Source organism: Sciurus vulgaris, assembly GCF_902686455.1.
Source record: "Sciurus vulgaris genome assembly, chromosome: 6".
Classification (NCBI taxonomy): domain Eukaryota; kingdom Metazoa; phylum Chordata; class Mammalia; order Rodentia; family Sciuridae; genus Sciurus; species Sciurus vulgaris.
The window spans coordinates 39,369,793-39,393,814 of NC_136466.1; the positions used below are offsets into that span (position 1 = coordinate 39,369,793).

At 36.5% G+C, this 24,022-nt stretch overlaps 1 protein-coding gene across 5 annotated transcripts in view; it reads left to right on the forward strand.

Moving 5' to 3' along the window:
* The first annotated feature begins 891 nt into the window (after window positions 1-891).
* DDX46 (DEAD-box helicase 46) overlaps window positions 892-24,022 on the forward strand; it is a 77,306-nt gene continuing 54,175 nt past the window's right edge. For 2 of the 5 annotated variants that reach the window (XM_079145331.1, XM_079145332.1), the window contains exons 1-13: window positions 893-1,080; window positions 3,963-3,986; window positions 4,879-5,067; window positions 7,190-7,333; window positions 11,820-11,916; window positions 12,869-13,034; window positions 14,897-15,048; window positions 16,018-16,131; window positions 16,962-17,127; window positions 17,672-17,792; window positions 18,553-18,728; window positions 19,675-19,796; window positions 23,433-23,511. In XM_079145331.1, the coding sequence (XP_079001457.1) occupies window positions 1,064-1,080; window positions 3,963-3,986; window positions 4,879-5,067; window positions 7,190-7,333; window positions 11,820-11,916; window positions 12,869-13,034; window positions 14,897-15,048; window positions 16,018-16,131; window positions 16,962-17,127; window positions 17,672-17,792; window positions 18,553-18,728; window positions 19,675-19,796; window positions 23,433-23,511 (1,567 nt within the window). In that variant the 5' untranslated portion in view covers window positions 893-1,063. Of the gene's footprint in view, window positions 1,081-3,962; window positions 3,987-4,878; window positions 5,068-7,189; window positions 7,334-11,819; window positions 11,917-12,868; window positions 13,035-14,896; window positions 15,049-16,017; window positions 16,132-16,961; window positions 17,128-17,671; window positions 17,793-18,552; window positions 18,729-19,674; window positions 19,797-23,432; window positions 23,512-24,022 lie in introns of all 5 variants that reach the window. The other 3 variants (XM_079145334.1, XM_079145335.1, XM_079145333.1) reach the window with 2 other exon arrangements.

Below are 24,022 nucleotides of genomic sequence, written 5' to 3' on the forward strand. Positions count from 1 at the left end.
ATCCAGACCAAGTAAGTCAGATCATCAGTGGAACCCAGGCATATTCATATTTGATTTGCCCTAACCATTCCCAGGGCAGACAATGTTGAGATATGCATTTCTTTTTTTTTTTTTTTTTTTTTTTTACTGGCACTTGAACCCAAGGACACTTTACCATTGGGCTACATTCCCTTTCTATCCCCTACAGGTATTTTTATTTTGAGACAGGGTCTCCCTAAATTGTTGAGGATCTACCCTAAATTTCAAAGGCTTTTCTTGAACTTGCGACCCTCCTGCCTCAGCCTTCCCAGTCGCTGGGATTACAGGCATGCACCATCATGCGGGGCAAGAACTGTTACTGTCTTTTGCTAATATATTTTTAGCTCGTGTCTTCCTTCACCAGGTTAACTCCCAGTAGGTGTTCAAATCTCGCCTGCAAGCTGAAAGGTCACTCCCTTAGGGAGCTCTTCCTTTCTAGTAAGCACTCTCCTTATGGTATTACATCCTCTTTGTTTTCAGTCATATGTATCCCCGGCCCCCATGAGACTGTAGGATCTAGCACATGCCTGGCACACGACAACACATACACATAAATGAGTATAAAGGAATAAAAAGCGTGAATGCAGAAGGCTGTAGCATTATTTAAGCTAGATTAAGGTGGACATGAATACACCCTCTGGGACAGCAGACTGTCCAGGAGGCGTCGGTGGCCTCTGCAGCAAAGTCACTCCCAAGGCCCGCAAGGCTGAAGCGCTGCCCTCCAACGCACCATCCAGACTCTCTTGTGTTGCGCAAACCTGGCAAGGGCATGTCCTTCCGGCTTGGTCGGCGCTGCGCGCCCTCCAGCCGAGAGGCGGCGCTGTGGAAAGACAGCAGCTTCCGGCCGGCAGTTTCCTCCCTTCTGCGGTAGGCGCCAGCACGTCCTGTTGTCGTTGGCTGCGTTGGGATGGCTGCCTCTGCTGTCTCTGCTACCAGTTCTTAGTGCTAGTCTTCGCCTGGCGCGCCGAGGGTAGCGGGTCTTTTTCCTTTGTTCCTTTCGCTTGCGGGTCGTCCTAAAAGACGCGGCTTTCCTGCAGTCGGCAGAATGGGCAGGGAGTCGCGGTGAGTTAGTGCGCCGAACGGGCGAGCGGCTTCTTGGGGTAGGAAGGAAGAGGCGGGAGTCGAGGTGGTGGCGGGGCCAGGCCTGGGGTGGCTACACGTGCGGCCACTTTGCTCCCCGGCCACTGGACGTGCTGGAGTCTTCGGCTGAGGGAATGGCTGTGCTTGGGTCCGTGATGGGCACATTCTTACCCTGCACTGCCATCAGCCGTTTTGAGCCCCTGGAGCGGGAGCAGCCCTCCAAGACGCCTGGGACGGGGTACCACATCAGGCCACTTTTTACCCCGGTCTCCTCAGACAGTAGTGAACCCAGTTGAATTTTTTGTCGCTTCGCATTTGCAACATTTCTCGGCTTCTTTCACTCTGTATTTTAGTTCTTTGTGCGCTGGTTGTCTTTTCCCAAGTCGATTGAAAGGACTGTGGGCATTTTTACCGCACCTTCAGCACTGTACATGACTGGCGCTTACTGGGCTGCAGTATTTGTTGCATGCATTTTTGCTTCGCAAATGGGTTTCTTATTTCTTTGTCATCTGCTTTCTATCTTATTGAAACTGCACTGGGAGACCTTATTAGGACTGTGATATCTCTTAAGAACCAGATAACTGGTTCAGGACCTTAACTTTTTTTTATCTTAAAGATAATTATTTGATATGTTTTTAGCAGTAAGTGAAAGATGCTATATATTTAGGGACAGTGAGGGTTTTGATTTGTTTTTAATGCTTAGTGTTTTATCGTGGCATAACTAACGTTCAGGGAAATGGACAAAGTGTGAGTAGAGCTTGATGAAATTTAGCAAAAATACGAATCGTGTAACCATCATCCAAATAAGGAATATTTCCTTAGCTACGGAAAATTTCCTGTGAAGACTTTTAAATTTCCCTAAAGGCATTGCCATTCATCTGCCTATTCAGACCAGAAATCTGGAAGTGCTATTTCTCTCATTCTTCTCTTTTGTTGCCTACATCTTGTTAGATTCTGCATCCTTTCCCCATTCCTGATCTCCCTGACTTGAGGCCCTTAATCCTTTATTGCTCAGACTCCTTGCCCCTGCTTCAGATTGATTGCTCTTGAATTATCATTCTTTGACCTGGCTTTTCTAATCATTAGATCCCTCATACTGCAGCCAGAGGGACACTTGTGAAATAAAAATATAATCAGTGTCATCTCTCTGACTTGTTTACAATAGCTCCTTTTGCTTACAAGATGAAATTCAAACTTTGAAGGTAGGCTTCAAGGCCTCATTCTAGCCTCTTAGTCTTCTGCCATACCCTTGTCTCCTAGGGCTTGTGTATTAGATTTGTTCAGGAGATAATGAAAAAGCTCATATGGGAAAGAGCAAGGTGTTAGAGAAATACCTAAAGAATCCAGTTTTCCTACATATATGGATTTCATGAAAGATTGAGAATTAGGAGGTAGATCTCGAAAAGACCCAGAAAATGAATCGATTATCAACTTAATTTTGAAGATAAGAATTTGTGAGCTTTTGAATAAGAAGTATGTAATAGGGTCAGAATTCTACTTTAGGAAGATGATCCTAGAAGCAGGAAGACCAGGAATCTTTTAAAGAAAAATCCTGACTGGTCACAGTGGCTTACACCTATAATTCCAGTGACTGAATGCTGAGCCAGGAGGATCCCAAAGTCCAGGCCAGCCTCAGCAACTTAGCAAGGCCCTGTGCAACTTATTGAGACACTTTCTGAAAATAAAAATAAAAAAGGCTGGGAATGTGACTCATTGATCAAGTGCCCCTGGGTTCAATTCCCAGTGCCAAAATTAAAAAAAATTTGCTAACTACTTAGATCTGATATGGATTAGTGACAGTGAAAACTCTGAAGAGGTGATAGAATGTGAAAGGAATTACAGAGGTGAAACTGGTAATGCTTGGTGTTTTATTGGTTGTGTAGAATGAGAAAAAGAAAAATATTGGAGATAACTGATGTTTTGAGCCTAGCGACTTGAAGTTGGGATGATAAATAGTTTGGGGAGGGAAAGGTAACAACAGATAATCAGGTGCAATCATTCCCTAATTGTCTTATCCAAGTTTATAGCTTTGAGTAGCCTTTGTACATTGATGGCTCTCCAGTATATTTTTCAGACCAAACCTCTTCAATTCCAGACTCATATTTTACCTATGTATTGTATATCTCCACTTGGATATCTAATATTCTGATTTCTTGCCTTCCTACTAAATGTATTTCTTCGTTCTTCTCATGTTAGTATGTAGCAACTTTATTTTTCTTTTTGGTGCTGGGGATTGAACCCAGGACCTCATGCATGCTGGGCAAGCATTGTACCACTGAGCTATATCCCCAGTCTTACTTACTTATTTTTATTTATTTTTTGAGATGGGGTCTTGCTGTGTTATTCAGACTGGTCTCGAACTTGTGAGCTCAAGTGATCCTATCTCCTCAACCTCTAGTAGATGGGACTCTGGGCTGGGCACTCATCACCATGCCCAGCGTAATAGCTTTCATCTTCCTCAAAATAAGTCCTTTATAATGTCATATAGGGGTCTCCATAATTGACTATGTTGTTATTTATTTGACCTCCTCTTCTGGCACTGTCTAGCTGATTCAACTTTGGCCTCAGCTGGCTTCCTTGCTGTTCCTTGATTGTGCCGAACTTCTCAATGACTTTGCACCTGCCCCTTTTGCCTAGAAAACTTCTCCCATATGTATCTACATGGTTCCTACCTTTATTTCCTTCAAGCCTCTATCAGGAGTGTCACTTTACTAGTGAGACCTTCTCTAGTCACCTGCAGTAAAGTAGCAAGCTTCCCAGTGTTCAATCTGTCTTTTTCCTTTGCTCTGATCTGTTTTTCTCTGTTGCACTTCTTGATATATTGCATATTTGTTTCTTTACTTGTCGGGCATCTCCTTTACCAGAACGAAGCTGCCTGGGACTCGAAGGTAGGAGCTTGGTCTATTTTGTTTGTTGTCCTTGCTTCCCTTTCAAGACAGTTTTCCACCTCTATATGTGCTGTAACAAAAGAGTTAATTCTTTCCTTTTTTTGGAACTGGGTATTGAACCCAGGAGGTGGTTTACCACTGAGCTATTTCCCCAGTCCTTTTTACTTTATTTTATCGTTTTTTTGAGACAGGGTCTCTGTAAGTTGCTGAGGCTGGCCTTGAACTTGTGATCCTGCAGAGTTGCTGAGATTACAAGAGTATGCCACCAAACCATCACACTTGACATTTAATTCATTGTTTTGTCCAATCAGAGCCAGATTTTTATTTTTTGTTTTTCTACATTTCAACCATTCTTAGTATCTCTGCTTGCCATTCTGACCAAAGCCATGAATATATTCTATTCATTTTGGTTCTGTTTTGATTCTTCCCCAAGAGAACTGACCATTGGGTTCAGAGCAGCTACTGAATACACAGGAGGACTCAGGGCAGAGCTATCTCCAAGCCCTCCTCCTGTTTTAAACTGCTTTAATAAACTGTTTTAGATTTAACTGAAGAACAATCTAATTTTTATTATATAATTACTTGATTACATATTCATTATGCCTGACTTTTTTTTTTTTTTTAATTTTGTAATTGTAGATGGACAGCATACCTTTATTTTATGTTTATTTTTATGGGGTGCTAAGGATCAAACCCAGTGCCCCACACATGCTAGGCAAGTTCTCTGCCACTGCGCTATAGCCCCAGCCTCCTAGCTTCTTCATTTTAAAAAAGTTTATAAAACCTTTCTGTTTTTAATTTGCCTCATGAGATTTTATTGGAAAAAACTAATAAAACAGTAGAATGCAAACTGTGTTTCCTTAGCTTAACTTTTGATTCCATGCCTTCGTAGCCATTATCGGAAACGATCAGCATCACGGGGACGTTCTGGAAGTAGATCTAGAAGTCGCTCACCCTCAGATAAAAGAAGTAAACGTGGAGATGACAGAAGATCTAGAAGCAGAGATAGAGACCGAAGGAGAGAGAGGTCTCGGAGCAGAGATAAAAGAAGATCTCGGTCAAGGGACAGGAAGCGTCTAAGGTAAGACATTAATCTTTGCAAGACCACATATAAAGTAGGCCTTCTTAACTAAATCAATCTTTTCAAAAAGCAAGTTTTGGATTTCAATTTACAGACCCATTTGTGAACTCACAGCTTTATCCGTGTTTGGTTATAGTCAGAAGGATTTGCCTACCAAGATTTTCTCTAACATTATTTTAAGTTTGGAAACTTAGTATTTCCTATAATCCAGAGAGAACCCCTGAAACCTACTGAAATAGGTAAAAAATGAAGTTTAAAAAAAAAAAGCAGAGGCTCTATTCTTACTCTGCCCCAAAGGAGCTGACTACTTGGGTTCAGAGCAGCAACTGAAGTAGACAGGAGGAGACAGCACAGAACTTTCTTCAAGCCTCCTTGCTGTTTTAAACTACTTTATTAAACTGTCTTAAGATTTACATTGAAGAGCACTCTAATTTTTATTTTACATTTTGATTGTATAACTACTGGCACTAGTTGAGAAGCCATGACCTTTCTGGAGATGAAAAATAGTCATTAAAAAATAATTTTCTCTACACTAAAAATTTTTCTTCTGATATGTTTTCTCATGAAAATAAGAAATGGAAACATGAGGCTCAATCTGCAGTACAATGACAAAAAAGAAAAAAAGGAAAGGAGGGCAAAGTTGTACCATGAACAGATTACAGAGCTGTGAACTGGTACTGTGAACAGATCACAGAAAGAATTTGACAGTATTTTTCAGACATTGGAAGGAGAGGATGCAATAGTATTATCTCGTACTCAGGTAAAGTATTCACCTATAACAATGTGGCTAATGCTAACTATTTAGCTTCATGTTATGTGGTCCCTCGAATAATTTCACACAATCACTTAAGTAAAATTGATCATTTAACATTTGGTCTTTGACTTTTTAGCGTGAAAGCAGAATCACAAAATTTTAAATCAAGAAGTATTTTGAAAGTATCTAGTTAAGTCTTCATATTTTATAGATGAGGAAACTGAGACCCAGAGAGTTGGAGATCTGACCATTGTTATTGTAACTGGTTACTAGCAGTACCAGTGAAATTCTTGCCTTCTAATTTTCAGATCAGTAGATCAGTAATCTTTTCATAGTCTCATCCTGTTCTGTCCATCCTTCTACTTTTTTTTTTTTTTTTGGTTTGGTGCTAGGGATCAAACCAAGGGCCTTGCACATTATAGGCAAGTGCTCTACCCCTGAGCTATAACCCGCAGCCAACATAAAAGTAGTACCATAATATTTTCATTGAGTATTTGCTAGACTTGACTTTACTTGTTTCTTGGGTGATGGGTAGGTGAAAGGCAGGCGATGGGCAGGCAAGAGGCAGGCAAATGGCGAATGATAGGTGCCAGTCAGTGAGCAGTCTGCACTCAAAAAGTAGTCAATGTGCTGGCAGACTGCAGATAATCGTAGTGGACAAATGGGGTAAACAGCAGGGGACTGATAAGCAGCAAAAACTGCCCCACTGAGAAACAGATATCCTCTGCTTGAAATCTGAGTTACGGAGTGACAAGGAACGCAGCCTCCCTCTAGTCCACCATCTTGGATCTCCTACTTGTTTCTTTTTTAGTTGTTTTGATCATTAATTGAAGCCTCTGCCTTTAATGATTGTAAATTTAATTATTTATTTTTGATACTGGGTATTTAACCCAGGGATGCTATTACTACTGAGCCTCCCCATCACCCCTTAAAAATTTTTTTTGTGACAGGATCTTGCTAAGTTGTTGAGGCTAGCCTTGAACTTGGTGATCCTCCTGTCTCAGCCTCCCAAGACTCCTGATTCACAGACATGTGATACTGTGCCAAGCAACAATGGTGATAATTAAGAAGCTTTGTTCAGCAGGGTGCTCTGGTGTATACCTATAATCCCAGCAATTCGGGAGGCTGAGGCAGGAGAGGATCGTATAACTGAGGCCGATCAGAACAACTTAGCAGGATCCAGTCTCAAAATAAGAAAAGAAAAAGAAAAAGGACTGGGGATACAGCTTGGTAGTGGAGTACCACACCTCCCTGTGTGCACTTACAAGCAGCACACAAGCAGCAGCCCTTTTCAAATGGCACAGAATCATGATCTGAAATAATAACTCCCTTTGGTTGTAGAATAAATGAAAATTGTCTCCCTTTCAGGCGTTCCAGAAGTAGAGAAAGAGACAGAAGCCGAGAGCGAAGAAGATCTCGCAGCCGAGACAGGAGACGTTCAAGAAGTAGAAGCCGGGGCCGGCGATCCCGATCTTCGAGTCCTGGCAATAAAAGCAAGAAAGCTGAGAATAGGTAATGTCGTGTAGGTTGGGAAACTGGCTCTCTTCCCTGTGACTCTTTTTTTTTCTTCTCCTCCTTTTAAATTTATTCTTATGAACAATTATTGAATTTGGCTCCTACTATGAACTATTGGCAGAATTTTAACCTAGTAGGTTATGAAGTTCATAATTTAGTTGGAAAATACTAGATTCTATCAGTTGTAATAATTAATACAGTTTACCCTTATTTAATACATACCATTAATGGTCAGAAATATGTTTTGTAGACATCTTTCTGGGCATTATGAATCTTCCTTTGAAATTATTTTCTTAGGTGATATTTCTGACATTTGTTGACCAATAACTTTGAATTTTTGGTATGCATTGCTGAAGTGATATTTAGGAAGGGTAAACTTTGCTTGTATAAATTAAAAATACATATTTTCTGGAAGTGCCAGTAACATTCAGTTTGAGATGTAATTTGTTTGTTAGACATAATACATTTACTATATTTCTTTATTCAATAGTTCTTTTTTGTTCTGGGGGTACTGGAGATTGAGTTCAACCACTGAGCCACATTTCCAAGCCTATTTTGTATTTTATTTAGAGACAGGGTCTCACTGAGTTGCTTAGTGCCTCACTTTTGCTGAGACTGGTTTTGAACTCATGATCCTCCTCCTGCCTCAGCCTCCCATGCCACTGGGATTTCTGCACCAGGCTCAATAGTTTGTTCTTTACCTATTGTTTCTTCACTGAGTCATAGGATAGTTAATATATGGGCTTAAGTTTGTTTTCTCTATATTCTTCACGTAGTTATTGATATTTTTTCTATGTTATTTTAAAATTTACTTTTATTTCACTGTTAGTGTTATACTATTGGAATTTTTAAAAAATTAAGAATAATCAGAAAAGGGAATGAAATATTAACATACAGCTTGTTAAAAAATTATAAAGCAAACACATACAGATCCACCAACAAGGAAAAGAGATAAAATAATGGTAGTGAGGTGTGGTGGTGCATGCCTGTAATCCCAATGATTTGAGAGGTTGAGGCAGGAGGATTGCAATTTCAAGACCAGGCTTAGTACTTTATTGAGACTCTTGTCTCAAATTAAAACAAATATAAAAGGTTGGAGGTTGTAGCTCAGTGGTAAAGTGCCCCTGAGTTAAATCCCAAGTACCAAAAAAAAAAAAAGTAAAGTAAAGAAAGGAAAAAGATAATATTGTCAGTATCCCAGCAACCTTTTCTTTCCCTTCTTTAATTCAGCTATCTACCTCCCTAGATAAATCACTATTGATTTTTTAAAATATTTTTAATTGTAGATGGACTCAATGCCTTTATTTATGTGGTGCTAAGAATTGAACCCAGAACCTCACACATGCTAGGCAAGTGCTCTACCACTGAGCCACAATCCCAGCCCCACTATTGATTTTTATGCTAGTAATTTCCTACCTGTGTTATCTGGAAAAATAGTTTGAATACCTGTTTCTTAACTTTACATGAATGGAGTCCTGTATTTTATGTCTTTGCTTAATATTGTTTAAGATTCATTTTTGTTGCTTCTGGCGTTAGTTAATTTTCATTGCTGAATAGTACTCTGAGGTATAAATAAACCTCATTTTGTCCTTTCTATTGAGATGGATGTTTGGATTGTTTTAGCTTTGGGCTATTGTGAACATTTTTGTATATATATGCTACAGAACACATGTACCAGTTTACCTAGGTTATGTATCTAGAATTGAAATTGCTCCATCACACGTATAGCTTTGTTTTTAGTAAATAATTCCGAATTGCTTTTCAAAGAGTTTGTACTAATTATACTCCCACCATCAGGGTATGAGAATTCTGTTGCTTCATACCTTTTCCAGTGTTCAAAATTGTTAGTCCTTTAAATTTTTGCGTGTTGGTTTTATGTGTAATAGCAATATCATTGTGGGTTTTATTGTTGTTTGTTTTTGTTTTTTAAGATAAGTTCTCATGGGCTGGGGTTGTGGCTCAGAGGTAGAGGGCTTGCCTGGCACATGCGAGGCAGTGGGTTTGATGCTTGGCACCAAATAAAAATAAATAAATAAAGGTATTTTGTCCACCTACAATTAAAAAAAAAAAGTTCTCACAGTGTTGCCCAGTCTGATCTTGAATTCTTGGGCTTAAGTGATCTTCTTGCCCCAGCCTTCTAGGTGCTAGGACTGTAGGCATGCGAGGCATGCCTGGCATTTTCATTGTTTTAATTTGCATTTCCCTGATTACAATTGAGATTGGGGACTTCTCATATATTTATTGGCCATTTGGATTTTCTCTTTTCTGAAGTATATTTCATTTTAAAAATTGATTTATGGGGGCTGAGGATATAGCTCAGTTTGCCTAGCATGTATGAAGCCCTGAATTCAGTTCCCAGCACCTAAAAAAAAAAAAAAAAAAAAAAAAGAGTAAAAATAAAAATTGATTTATAGGAGGTTTTTTTTGTTTTTTGTTTTTTGTTTTTTTAAGTGGCCAGGTTGACTCCTTCAAAATGTTGGGGACCAGAAGTGTTTAGAGTTTTGATTTTTTTTGTATTTTGGTTTATTTATATATTCATGATGAGATGTCTTGGGGATGAGACCCAAGTCCAAGCATAAAATTTATTTGTGTTTCATGTTTTATGCACATAGCCCAAATGTAATTTCATACATTATTCGTAGTGTATCTGCATTTAAAAAAATTGTTTTTGTAGTTGTAGATGGACAGCATGCCTTTATTTTATTTTATTTATTTTATTTTTATTTTTATTTTTATTTATTTTTATTTTTATTTTATGTAGTGCTGAGGATTGAACCCAGAGCTTCACACATGCTGGGCAAAGTGTTCTGCCACTGAGCTCCAGCTCCAGCTCATTGTATCTGCATTTTGAGTACAAGTTGTCATATGAAGTCAGGTGTGGAATTTTCCACTTGTGGTGTCATGGGTGCTTGAAAGTTTTGGATATTGGAGCATTTCAGATTTTGAATTTCAGATTAGTTTTTACTTCATTCAGATGATCAGAGATCTTATGCATTAAGAATAACATAGATACAACCCTAACAAGGGCAATACGAGAAAAGAAAATTCTAGGCTCCATTTAATATAAACATAAAGATTAGCATACCAAATCCAACAGTCTACATAAAACGTAACATCATGAATAAATTAGGTAATTTCAATAATGGAAGCATGGAAGCATGGTTTAATTTTAGAAAATCAATCAACGTAATATTCTGTGTTAATAAGACTTAAGGAGAAAAGTCATGTGTTAAATAGATTAAGGAAAAATATTTCATTAATTTAGCATATAGTCATGTTTTAAAGTTTTTTAGCAGAAATGAATAGAAAGGGCATTTTATGATCTCTTCATAAAATTAGAAATATAAAGGAACATAAATATTCTTGAAGAACAAGGTTGGAGGACTTCTGAAGTCTCTGAAGATTGTCAAAAAATTATAGAAATCAGGGCTGGGCAAATAGATAGTGGAACATGTAAAGAGCCAAGAAACAGATCTACATGATCATTTGATAAATGAAAGAGGGGCCACTGGGAGTCATTGAGGACAAGTTTTTAAAATAAATGGTGTTAGTTTCATTTGCTAGTCCACGATAAATAAAACCATCTACCTCACTGTGTGCACACAAAGCAATTCCAGGTAGATTAAAGACCAAATTAGATGGCAGCATTAAACCTTTACAAGTTTATGCTGGAAAATATCTTTTTTGTCTCTGTCTTCATCAAATCTGCAAGTATTTCTAAACTCAGAAAAGCACCAAAAAGTGGGGGGAAGATTGACTAATTTGATCACATTAACATTAAGACATTTTTATTCATTATAAGAAATCCTAAGTCAAATGCAAACCCATTGTGTTTTTTAAAATATTTTTATTAGTTGATGAACCTTTATTTATTTGTATGCAGTGCTCAGAATCAAACTCAGTGTTTCACACATCTAGGCAAGCACTCTACCACTGAGCCACCATCCCAGCCCCCCATTGTGATTTAAAAAAAAAAATTAATTTTTTATTTTAGTTGCTGATGAACAAAATGCCTTTATTTTACTTACTTATTTATTTGTTTTTAATATGTCCTGAGAATTGAACCCAGTACCTCACATAGGCTAGGCAAGTGCCCTACCACTGAACCACAACCCCAGCCCCCCATTGTGATTTTAAATCTTACTATATACATAAATTACCTTGCAAAACGTGAAGATCTTAGTGTATTTCTTTCTTTATTTAAGTTTTCATTTTCCTATTTAAATTTCATAATTGTTTTTTATATGGTATATTCACATTTTCTTGGTTAGATTTCCAAATAGTATTCCTTGCCATTGGTGTCAGGGATTAATTTTTTCATTATATTTTCAGGATTTTTTTAATGTAATATGAAAATGCAGTTGATTTCTGGAAGTTTATTTCTTACCTAAAAAAGTGAAGTACTAGTCTGTGAAAGCATTTTAAAATGAATGTTTCCAAGGACAAATAGATGACATCTCTCTCTCTTTCTCTTTTTTGGTAGGTCTAGGTCCAAAGAGAAAACAGAAAGTGGGGAAGGTTCTAAAGAGAAGAAAAAAGACAAAGATGACAAGGAGGATGAAAAAGAAAAAGATGCTGGCGTATGTTTACTAACTTACAAATAATCCTGTGATATCAGTCTTGTTTCCATGGTGACAAATTGTTTCCTTAGTGACATATAGCTTAATTATCCCCCACCTCTCCCCCGCAGCTTCCAGTACTAGGGATGGAACCCAGGGCACTCTACCACTGAGCTACATCCTTAGCCCTTTTTATATTTTATTTTGAGACAGGATCTTGCTAAGTTGCTTAGGGCCTTACTGAGTTGCTGAGACTGACCTCAAACTTGCAATCCTCCTGCCTCAGCCTCCTGAGTTGCTGGGATACAGGTTTGCACTGCCATACTTGGCACTTTTTTCCCCATTTGGGTTGGGTACTAGGGATTGGACACAAAACCTCATACATCTAAGACAAGTACTTTCTGAGGTACATTGCCAGCCCTGTGCTTAATTTTTAAATGTATTATGACAATAAGATAAACAGGAAGATAACATAATAGTTGTCCCCATGAGAAACTTTTTCTGGTAAAATTGCATTTTATACATATTATCTGTTTTTACTTGTAAAATGTGATTAGACCATGTAAATGTCAAATTGATCTCCAAAAAAAGTTGTATGTTTGTACTTCAGTATTTATTCATTTTTGTTACTGGGGATTGAACCCAGAGACACTTTACCAGAGGGCTATATCCCCAGTCCTTTTTATTTTGAGATACAGTCTCACTAAGTTGCTGAGGCTAGCCTCAAACTTGTAATCCTCCTACTTCATCCTCCCAAGTTGCTGGAATTTTAGGCTTGTGCTACCTGGCTTATGGGTTTAGTTTTAAAGATACATAATCTAGTAAATCTGGTGTACATTTAGCAGTTTAAATTTGTACCTTTTTTTTTTTTTTCCTTGTTTATATTTGGAGAACTTATTTGGACTATCTCTTGGAGTAAAACTGCTAATATTGGCTCTGCTTTTTATTTTCCCTCTCTCTTTCCTTTCCCAAGAACTTCGACCAGAATAAGCTGGAAGAAGAAATGAGAAAGCGAAAAGAAAGAGTTGAAAAATGGCGAGAAGAGCAACGTAAGAAGGCCATGGAAAACATAGGGGAATTGAAAAAAGAAATTGAAGAGATGAAACAAGGAAAAAAATGGAGTTTAGAAGATGATGATGGTATATTTATTTGTTATATTCCAGAATTATTAGTTAACTTCATATTGGGATTAGGGGACTTTTTTTTTTTTTTTTTTTTTTTTTGGAATTGTGGAAAATAAACATGATATATTTACAATTTAAAAGTAGACAATTCAGTGGTAATAAGTGTTGGAGAGCCATTGTAACCATTTATTTTCTGGACTTTTTCATCATTCTAAACAGAAACTCTATACTCATTAATAACTCACCATCGTGCCTCCCTCAGGCTCTTATAACCTTTATTCAATTTATTTTTTAAAATATTTTTTTAGATGTAAATGGACATAATACCTTTATTTTATTTTTTTATGTGGTGCAGAGAATTGAACCCAGTGTCTCACAAGTGTGCTAGGCAAGCGCTCTGCCACTGAGCTACAACCCCAGCCCCCCTTTTTTGGACTTTCAGTCTCAAAGAATTTGCCCATTTTAGGTAACTCATAGAATTGGAATCATTCAATATTTGTTCTTTTGTGTCTGGTTTGTTTCACTGAGCACAGTTTCTTCAAGGTTCATCCATATGAAACTTGCATGTGTCAGAATTTCTTGAATAATACTTCTTTGTGGTATAGGCCACATTGTGTTTATTCATTTGTTATTGGACATTTAGGTTGTTTTTGTATTTTGGTTAGTGTGAATAATGCTGCTGTGAGCATTGGTATGCAAATATATATATTTGGGTACTTTTTTTTTTTTTTTTTTCCCTTCCTTTCTTATTTTGTACTGGAGTTTGAACTCAAGGGCAATCTACCACTGAACTACATCCCTAGCCCTTTTTAAAATTTTTTATTTTGAGACAGGATCTTGCTAAGTTGCAGATGGTGGCCTTGAACTTTTGATTCTCCTGCCTCAGCCTCCCAAGTTGCTGGGATTACAGGCATGTACCACCACAAGGGACAGCTCTTTAATTTTGTTGTTACCAGAATGTTATAATGAGAGTAAATGAAGGGCATGTTTTCACGTCCCTCATCTGAAAGTTCCAAAGTGGTTTAAATAAATACATGGATATATCTATAAGTGATCATGATGTCTTCATTACATAAAATTATTTTGAGTTAAGAGTGATGTGCCATTTTTTCTTCCTGTGATTAGGTTACTTGAAAGAAAATAAATGATTGTAAATGTCATTTAGTCATATAACTATAAAATCTGAAACTGGAAGTAATTCTTGGTTTGTTTGTTTGTTTTGCAGTACTGGGGATTGAACCCAGTGCCTTACACTTGCTAGGCTAGTGCTGTACTACTGAGCCACATCCCAAGCCATGGAGATCCGTTTTCTAAGCATAATTAACATTCCCCACGTTTTTCTTTTTCTTTCTTTTTTTTAGTTTTATTTATTTTTATGTGGTGCTAAAGATCAAACCCAGTGCCTCACACATGGTAGGCAAGTACTCTACTACTAACCCCAGCCAGTTTTTCTCCCTTTTCAGTTAAGTAATTTATTAGCATTTCTTTTTCTATCATTGATACATTGTTGGGTTTGATGGTGCAGGCGTATAATCCCAACTGCTTGGAAGACTGAGTCAGAAAGACTGCAAGTTCAAGGGCAGCCTGGGCAAATTAGTGAGACCTTGTCTTAAAATAAAATATAAAAGGCTGGGGATATAATTCAGTGGTTGAACACTTGCCCTAGGTTTAATCCCCAGGAACCACCCAACCACCAGCAAAAAAATAGTAATGCATGATTTAAAAGTTTAAAAACTTCTAAGTGTAAGTATTGAACTGTAGCGAGGCTAGAGTAATTGGAAAGGGTGGACGTTAGCAACGGGAGAAAAGGTTAGAAAGGTAAGATGTGGTCTGTGTGAAGTATTTTAAAACACAAAGAATATATTCTGATATTTTAGATGATGAGGATGATCCTGCAGAAGCTGAAAAGGAAGGAAATGAAATGGAGGGTGAGGAATTAGATCCATTAGATGCATACATGGAAGAAGTGAAAGAAGAAGTGAAAAAGTTTAATATGAGAAGTGTAAAAGGTGGTGGGGGAAATGAAAAGGTATGGCATTTTTTTCTTCTTTTTAAAGATTTATATCCCACTTGGAAAACTTAATTTATCCTTGCGTTATCCAACTATTGATTTGTATTTTTAATTGAGTTGATGTTTTTTTTTTCTCCCTCACCTCAGAGATGACAATACTTTTTCTAAGTACCAGAGAAACTGGTGAATTTTAGTTGTAAATGTACATCAAAAGCCATTCTATTACCACCATCTTTGTTTAGTGTCTTTGTTTATATATTACTGTCTCATGTCCTTTCCAAATCCTCAGTGATCCCCTCACACTTTCCTTAAGAGCATTTATTACCTTTTCATATATTACATAATTTTTATTGTGCTTTCTGTTTTTTCCTCCTGCCTTCAAAATAAACTCCCAAAGAACAGTGACCTTGACCTGTTTGATTCATACAAACTCCCAGAACAGTGCCTGGCTTGTCTAATGAGTGAAAAGTATCATTTAATAGTATTTTAAAAATATATCATCATATCATGTGAGATATATTGTGGAATAAACCATGTATATATAAATGTGTTACACAATGTAATGTAATTAAACTACGCATGGTAGCACACTCCTGTAATTTACTCCCAGCGCCTTGGCTGGCTGAGGCAGGAGGATTGCAAATGTAAGGGCAGCCTTGGCAACTTAGTGAGACCCTGTCTCTAAATAAAAAGTGAAAAAGGATTGGGGTGTAACTCAGTGGTAGAGTGCCCCTGAGTTCAGTCCCTAATACTGTCAGGGAGAGGTGGGGGATTGTGTGTGTATGTGTATACATTTACATATAAAATGTAATTATATTACATTTAAAAGTTTATACAAATTAGAGGGGAAAACACACTGCTGTTTGTCTTTTCAATAAACTGTCACTAAATTAATTTGATTATAAATTGTGATGCCATTGTTCTGAATTTAGTGTATAGCTTGTTTTTCCCTTTTGCAAAACAATTTATATTGCTTTTTTATTTTAGAAGTCTGGGCCAACAGTCACAAAAGTTGTCACTGTTGTGACAACCAAAAAGGCAGTTGTAGATTCTGATAAGAAGAAAGGTGAGCTGATGGAGAATGACCAGGATGCCATGGAGGTGATTTTTTTTTTTTTTTTTTTAATTTTGACTTTATTCATGGCAGTATCGTACAAACATTTATTGTATACCATTGATGGAGTCATATTATTCAGTGTACAGAATATTATGAGGAACACTTGCTATTCTTAGTAATATAGTAGTATTTAAATATGGTAGAACATTCAGAAGTCTTTTTTTTTAAAATTTTTTTTAGTTGTAGGTGGAAACAATACCTTTATTTTATTTATTTTTATGTGGTGCTAAGAGTTGAACCCAGTACCTCACACATGCTAAGCAAGTGCTGTATCACTGAGTCAGGACTCCAGCCCCCTGAAGTCTTTCATTCTTTGCTCTATGTCGATTTTTTTCATCCCCTTCCCTCTTACCAACCTACATCAAGTATACAATATGGAGAGAAATGAAATGACAGAATGAATTAAATTTCTTACCATTAACATATGCTTTTTGCAAATTTTTTGAAAATTTATATAGTCAAAACAATAGCAAAATTTCATTAAGCCATCTTGGAGAATTACTGTAATTTTGTATTGCAGTATAGCTTTCTGTAAGGGCAAAGAAAAAAGGTTATGTTGTAAAACTTTGCAGGAGGTGTTATTTTTACTCTAAATGACAGGAGTCATTTCAAGTGATTTTTGAAATTAGGTTTTAAGTTCTGGAGTTGCACAAAAATCTCATGGGTTAAGTAGTCTCTTTTAGAAAGTATAAAAGCAAAAAGAGCCCAAGAGTAGTTTCTAGGAGAGGAGACTTTTAAAAGCTGGAACTGTTGCTTCCTATAAGAGGACAATAATAATGAACTTTTTCCTTTTTTTTTTTTTGGTCAACTAAAGTATTCTTCAGAGGAGGAAGAAGTTGATCTTCAGACGGCCCTTACAGGCTATCAGACCAAACAGAGAAAACTTCTGGAGCCAGTTGATCATGGAAAAATTGAATATGAACCTTTCAGAAAAAACTTTTATGTTGAAGTTCCAGAACTAGCAAAAATGTCTCAAGAGGGTAAAGTTCTTTTATTTGTTTATTGGTTATCATGGGATCAAAAGAAGGTACACTTCACTCTGCTTAGGAGTAATGTGGACAAACCTGTGAGTCGGAGGGTTTTATGGGAAATATTTTTTAAATGAGCAAAATTAATTCAGCTCTGTACTTGTTTTTAGGGTTTAAAAACGATTCATGTGAAGTTGACAATGAAATATTTCTGTTAGTCCTTCTGGTACTTGAGAGGAGACATGGTGAATATGAGTGTCATTGGTTGAAAAAGGGTAATTGGACAAGTCATGGTAGAATAAATGGCTGTATTACTTATTAGTTGTTTGTTATTGTAGTTTAAGAAAAAAATGAAAATCAGGTTGTTGAAATTAGAGTCATCCTTAGTTGTTTGCTATAGTAATTGCTTTAACTGACTCATTGCTTCCTCCTATAACTCTTCTATAAATTATGTTTGTTAATATCAGGGAGGAAAAATAGCTCATGATTCTTAGTTCTACCATGACTAATTGAAATAGAAGGCACCAGGAATTTTGATCTGGGTTTTGTTTTGTAGAGGTGAATGTATTTCGATTGGAAATGGAGGGTATCACAGTCAAAGGAAAAGGTTGCCCCAAACCAATTAAATCTTGGGTCCAGTGTGGAATTTCCATGAAGATCTTAAATTCTCTCAAAAAGTAAGTGGTTGTCCACATATTTCAATGTCTTGCTACTCAAAATTGCCCTTTCAAACAAATATCTCTTGGTTACATTTTTACTCTAATATAAAAACTTACTTTTGTTTTGTTTTGCTGGGTATTGGTGATAGGAACCAGGCCCTCAAACATGCTAGGCAAGCACTCTACCACTGAGCTACACCCCCAGCCTCAGTCTTTCTTTCTTTTTTTCTTAAATGGCTTTATTGAGATATAACTTAAATATAAAGCTTACTTTTTAAAAATGTTCTTATTTTTTGGTTTTGGGGATCGAACCCAGGGCCTTGCACATACTGAGCAAGTACTCCACTGTTGAGCCACACCACCAGCCCTGAAACTTAACATTTAAAGTATACAATGCAATGACATATTTATGGAGTTGTGCACCCATCTAATTTTAGAACATTTCCATCATCACAAAAAGAAACCTGTATATTTCCATCACCTCTACCCTGGGCATTCATTAATGTTCTGTCTCTATATGTTTAGTTATTCCAGACATCTTTATATTAACAGTATCATATAATATGTAGTCTTTTCTGACTTTTCACTTAGTATAAAATCACAGTGTTTTCAAGGTTCATTCATATTGTAGAATCTCTGAATACCTCATTCCTTTTTATTGCCAAATAATACTTTCTTGTATGAACATGCCACATTTTGGAAGAACTTAATTTTATGGGATTCTGGGGCAATAGGAGATCTCAATTCTTACCTTATCTTTCTTTTCTTTGTTTCTAAGGCATGGGTATGAAAAACCCACACCAATCCAAACACAAGCGATTCCTGCTATAATGTCTGGACGAGATTTGATTGGCATTGCCAAGACGGGAAGTGGAAAGACCATTGCTTTTCTGTTGCCCATGTTTAGACACATTATGGATCAGAGGTCATTAGAAGAAGGAGAGGGGCCAATAGGTACAATTCTTCTCATTAAATTAATTTTTGACATATCCTTATTGCCAGTTAATCAGAAAGACCTGATAGTCTATATTGTTCTTAAATATAACAATAAAGATGTCTTTATGTACAATTCCTTTATCATTTTGGCACTTTGGGGCTGATTTCCCCTTACCAGCAGGTGGAGTGAGAATCTTCAGAGCTCTGGAGTGACATCTCAGAAGTACAAAAACAGCCTCTCCTGGCACAGCTCAGTTTTTAAACTCTGACTCGGCAGGTAGTCCCCTCATGCATATATCTGTTTAATTTATGTTGAGGTCTGTTCTTAGCCCAATATCAGTGGATATATAAACTCAACATGGATAGATAATATGGAAATGTATTTTCCTAAGGTTTTTTTTGTTTTTTTTTTTTTTTTAATGACATTATAAGTCTGTAGTATCAGCATTTCATTCAGGATTAGGTCTTCAGATTCAGATCTTGATTCATTTTGGCAGAGCTATCTTCTGCAAATTTGAGTAGGGTTTTGGAAAATCGTTTGGCTCCTTTCTTGGAAATGCAGGGCACTGTATATTTCTTCTCTGTCTGAGCCATTCAGACCAAGGTTGTTTCTGGAAGCAGCGATATGGCTTCTACAACACAGTGAGTCACTTGATTTTCTTTGTTCTGTGATTTGCAGTTGAAAATTATGCATTCTGTTCAACCAAGTATTTTCCTGAAGGTTGAGTGTGGTATTTTTAACTTTCATTTATTTTCCTATAGCATGTTCTTAAAAATTTGCCTACCCTTCACCACAGTCTCTGCCATTACAAAGCTTTTGAAATAAAATTTTCAGAGTTGCATAAGAAAAAAAATTTTTTTGACTGAGAGATCTGACTTTTATTTCAGAAGTTAAACTTAACATTTTTAAACCTAGTCTCAAGAATTTTGGTACTTAGGCTTTTGACGTATTTTATCTTTTCAGCTGTCATCATGACTCCAACTCGAGAACTGGCTTTACAAATTACTAAAGAATGTAAGAAGTTTTCGAAGACCTTGGGACTTAGAGTGGTCTGTGTTTATGGAGGAACAGGAATCAGTGAGCAGGTAGTTATAACAGGAACTTTCAGTTTTTCCATCATTTCTCAAATTGAATGATTCAATGAAGTAAGAGTGATTTTTTACTTGAGTGTTTTGAAAAGTGACTCTTCTAAAACCTTAAAGAGAATTAGGTGTGAAAATAGTTTTAAGAATGAGTCATGTTGTGCAAAATAAATATGTTTTGGAAGTCTAAGTCTAATATGGTGACTGTGGTTAATATTGTATTATGTACTTAAAATTAACGAAAAGTAGTGTTTTTTTGGTACCTAGAATCGAACACTTAATCATTTAACTACATCCCCAGCCCCATTTATTTTTTGTTTTGAGATAGGGTCTTGCTAAGTTGCTTAGGACCTGGCCAAGTTGCTGAGGCTGACCTCAAATTTGCAATCATCCCACCTTAGGCACCCAAGTTGCTGGGATTATAGGCGTGCCCCACAATGCCCAGCTCCCCAGACCTTAATACATACATTGTATTTATGTTTTTACTGGGGATTGAATCCAGAGATGCTTTACCATCAAGCTGTATCTCCAGCCCTTTTTATTTTTATTCATTTACTTCACTTATTTATGTACTTACTTACCCTGAGGATTAAAACCAGGAGTACTTTACTACTGAGCTAATCCCCAGCTCTTTATTGTTTATTTTGAGATAGAGTCTTGTTGAGTTGACTTGTGATCTTCCTGCCTCTGCTGCCCATATTGCTGTTACTGACAAGGTCCACCCAGCTCTAATAATATTTTTTGTTGATTATATCTCGATAAACCTGGTAGAGCCACACACAGTGGCACAAACCTGTAATCTCAACTACTTGGGAGGTTGAGATAGGACGATTACAGTTCATCAACTTAATGAGACTGTCTCAAAATAAAAATAATATGTAAAAGGGAGTACCCTTCTACTAGAGTGCCCCTGGATTCAAATCCTAGTACTGCATGTGCCCTAGTGCTGACACACCCACACATAAAAGCTGGGTGGGAGGAGAATGATTATGTTAATGCTCTGTTTTTAAAATTTGGAGTCATTTTATGTTAGCATGTTCTTCCTCTTCTACTTGAGGAAGTCAGATATATTTTCCATCTTATAGATCAGGAAATATTGAGAAGGATTAAGTAAGTTTGACCAATTAGATTAATAAGAACTGGAATCTGCCCGAGGACCTACGTCTTCTGATTCCCAAACCAGCATTTATTGTCTCTAATGCATGTTGACATCTTCAAAAGTGGCAATGAATGGTATGCCGTAATATCACAGTTTCATCTGCATTCCTAAATGATTTTAGAAAGAATTATTTAAACCATTTTAGCTCTCTTTGGTTTGGCATTTCTCCAAGTGTCTTCTAAAGAATAATAGTGAAATAAAAGCAAGAATCAACAACTGGGATAGATTCAAACTAAAAAGCTTTCAGCAAAGGAAACTATCAGCAATGTGAAGAGAGAGTCTACAGAGTGGGAGAAAATCTTTGCCACTCATACTTCAGATAGAGCACAGATTTCCAGAATATATAAAGAACTCAAAAAACTCTACCAAGAATACAAATAATCCAGTCAACAAATGGGCTAAGGAAATGAACAGACACTTCACAGAAGAAGATCTGCAAGCAATCAACAGATATATGAAAAATGTTCACCATCTTTAGTAATAAGAGAAATGCAAATCAAAACTACACTAAGATTCCATCTCACCCCAATTAGAATGGCGATTATCAAGAACACAAGCAACAATAGGTGTTGGAGAGGATGTGGGGGAAAAGGTACACTCATCTATTGCTGGTGGGGTTGCAAATTAGTACAGCCACTCTGGAAAACAGTATGGAGATTCCTCAGAAAGCTTGGAATGGAACCACCATTTGACCCAGCTATCCCACTCCTCGGCCTATACCCAAAGGACTTAAAATCAGCATACTACAGAGATACAGCCACATCAATGTTCATAGCTGCTCAATTCACAATAGCCAGACTGTGGAACCAACCTAGATGCCCTTTAATTGATGAATGGATAAAGAAACTGTGGTGTGTGTATATATATATATATATATACACACACACAATGGAATATTACTCAGCCATAAAGAATAATAAAATTATGGCATTTGCAGGCAAATGGATGAAATTGGAGAATATCATGCTAAGTGAGATAAGCCAATCTCAAAAAACCAAAGGATGAATGATCTCACTGATAAGCGGATGATGACACATAATGGGGGGGTGGGAGGGGGCAAGAATGGAGGAAGGAAGGACTATAGAGGGAAAAGAGGGGTGGGAGGAGTGGGGGAAAGGGAAAAAATAACAATGAATCAAACAACATTACCCTATGTAAATTTATGATTACACAAATGGTATGCCTTTACTCCATCTTCAAACAGAGAAACAACATGTATCCCATTTGTTTACAATAAAAAAAATTAAAAAAAAAAGAATTATAGTGATATTTTTGTTTAATTAGAAGAAAATTTGTGGGTTTTATGATCAAACAAGTTCTGGAAATGTTGGATTATACAAAGTTAAAACAGGTTTTTTTCCTGCAAGACTTTCTAGACTGATGAACTAACGTGTATTGTGATACCAGGAAAATAGATGTAGTTAAGTGGCATTTTCTGAACTTATTTAAAATAAAATTCTTTCTTAAGACTAGTATCAGAAATATTTGATTTCCTTATCCTAATGCTATTTTAAATATTTAAACTTTTTTTTCTTTTTTTAGAAACTATTTTTGTAGTTATCGATGGACAAAATGCCTTTTTTTGTTTGTTTGTTTTTGCTTATTTTTATGTGGTGCTAAGAATTGAACCCAGTGCCTCACATGTGCTAGGCAGGCACTCTGCAACTGAGCTACACCCCCAGGCCAAACTTGGTTTATTTTCTAAGTTTATCTTTGTAATTTTTTGGAACACATCCTGTAGTAAGAAGTGCATTTAAAAAACAAATTAAAAAAATAGGAATACATTTATAAAATAACCTGATACAAGTATGCATATTAGATTTATATAAATCAAACAAAAGTTTTATCATGTGCTGAGTGTGATGGTCCCTACCTGTAATCCCAGTGACTTGGGAAGTTGAGATGGGAGGATCACAAGTTTGAGGCCAGCCTCAGCAACTTAGCAAGTCCCTGACTCAAAGTAAAAATTTAAGAAGGGGTAGAAGCATAATTCAATGTTTAAGTGCCCCTGGGCTCAATTCCTAGTACCACTCAAAAAAAAATTTTTTTTTTCATGTCTAGGGCCCTGGTATTTTCTATTCTATTTCATTATTTAAATGTCTGGTTGTGACTTATGAAATTGATTTAATGACATACTGATGGTAGTAACCCTAAATTATAAAAATGTTGATATGTTTCTTGTGTGTTTTACAGTATTTTCTTCACCTTCCTTTCTTGGTTTTGAGGGACAGTGGTAAATTAAAATTGGTAAAATTTTTTAGTTTCATTGATTTCAAATTTATGGCACCACGTGGTCATGCTACTCTTAAATATTCCATTGGTAGTGCTCCAGCATGCCAAAGAATTAAGTAGGAGGTTTTAGAGTCTTCTAGTCAGACCTTGTTTTGCTTGGTGGAGCCATGCAAGGACCAGATGCAAGATGTTTTAATCTGTTTAAGCATTAGTGATGATTGACTGGAAAATTTCATCTTTTTAATTAGATTGCTGAACTGAAAAGAGGTGCTGAAATTATTGTTTGCACACCTGGTCGAATGATTGACATGTTAGCAGCTAACAGTGGTAAGTCAGAGGTATTTTTTTCTTGTTCTGTTTTATTTTTGAATTTTATACATTTTTGTCAAAGCAGATATAAGAAACCATAAGGGGTTTCTGTGTTTCCTCTTAAAGCTGTAATATCTTAAATTTGTATTGTAATAAGTTTATTATCATATACTGTAGGTTTTTTTGCAATTCAATTTACAATTTTTTTTCAGAACCAACTACATCTGTTCTTTTTTAGCTTTTAGATTCTAAATCCATTTTTCACCTAGCTTTGCTTTTAAAATATTGGGAATACTATCCTATTTGTTATTATAAAATTTAGACTTTTTTTCTTTGCCGTATTTTACAATACTAGATAAATTAAGATATTGCAGCTTCAAGAAATTTTATCTTTTGTAAATACTGCATGTTTTTAGCTCAAATGTGCTTTGTTAAATTATTCCCTATCAAAACTGTTACTAAACTGTTGACATTATTTAACTTCTGTGGAGAAAGGCCCTTCAAGATTTATAGAACTGGGCTTCCGAGA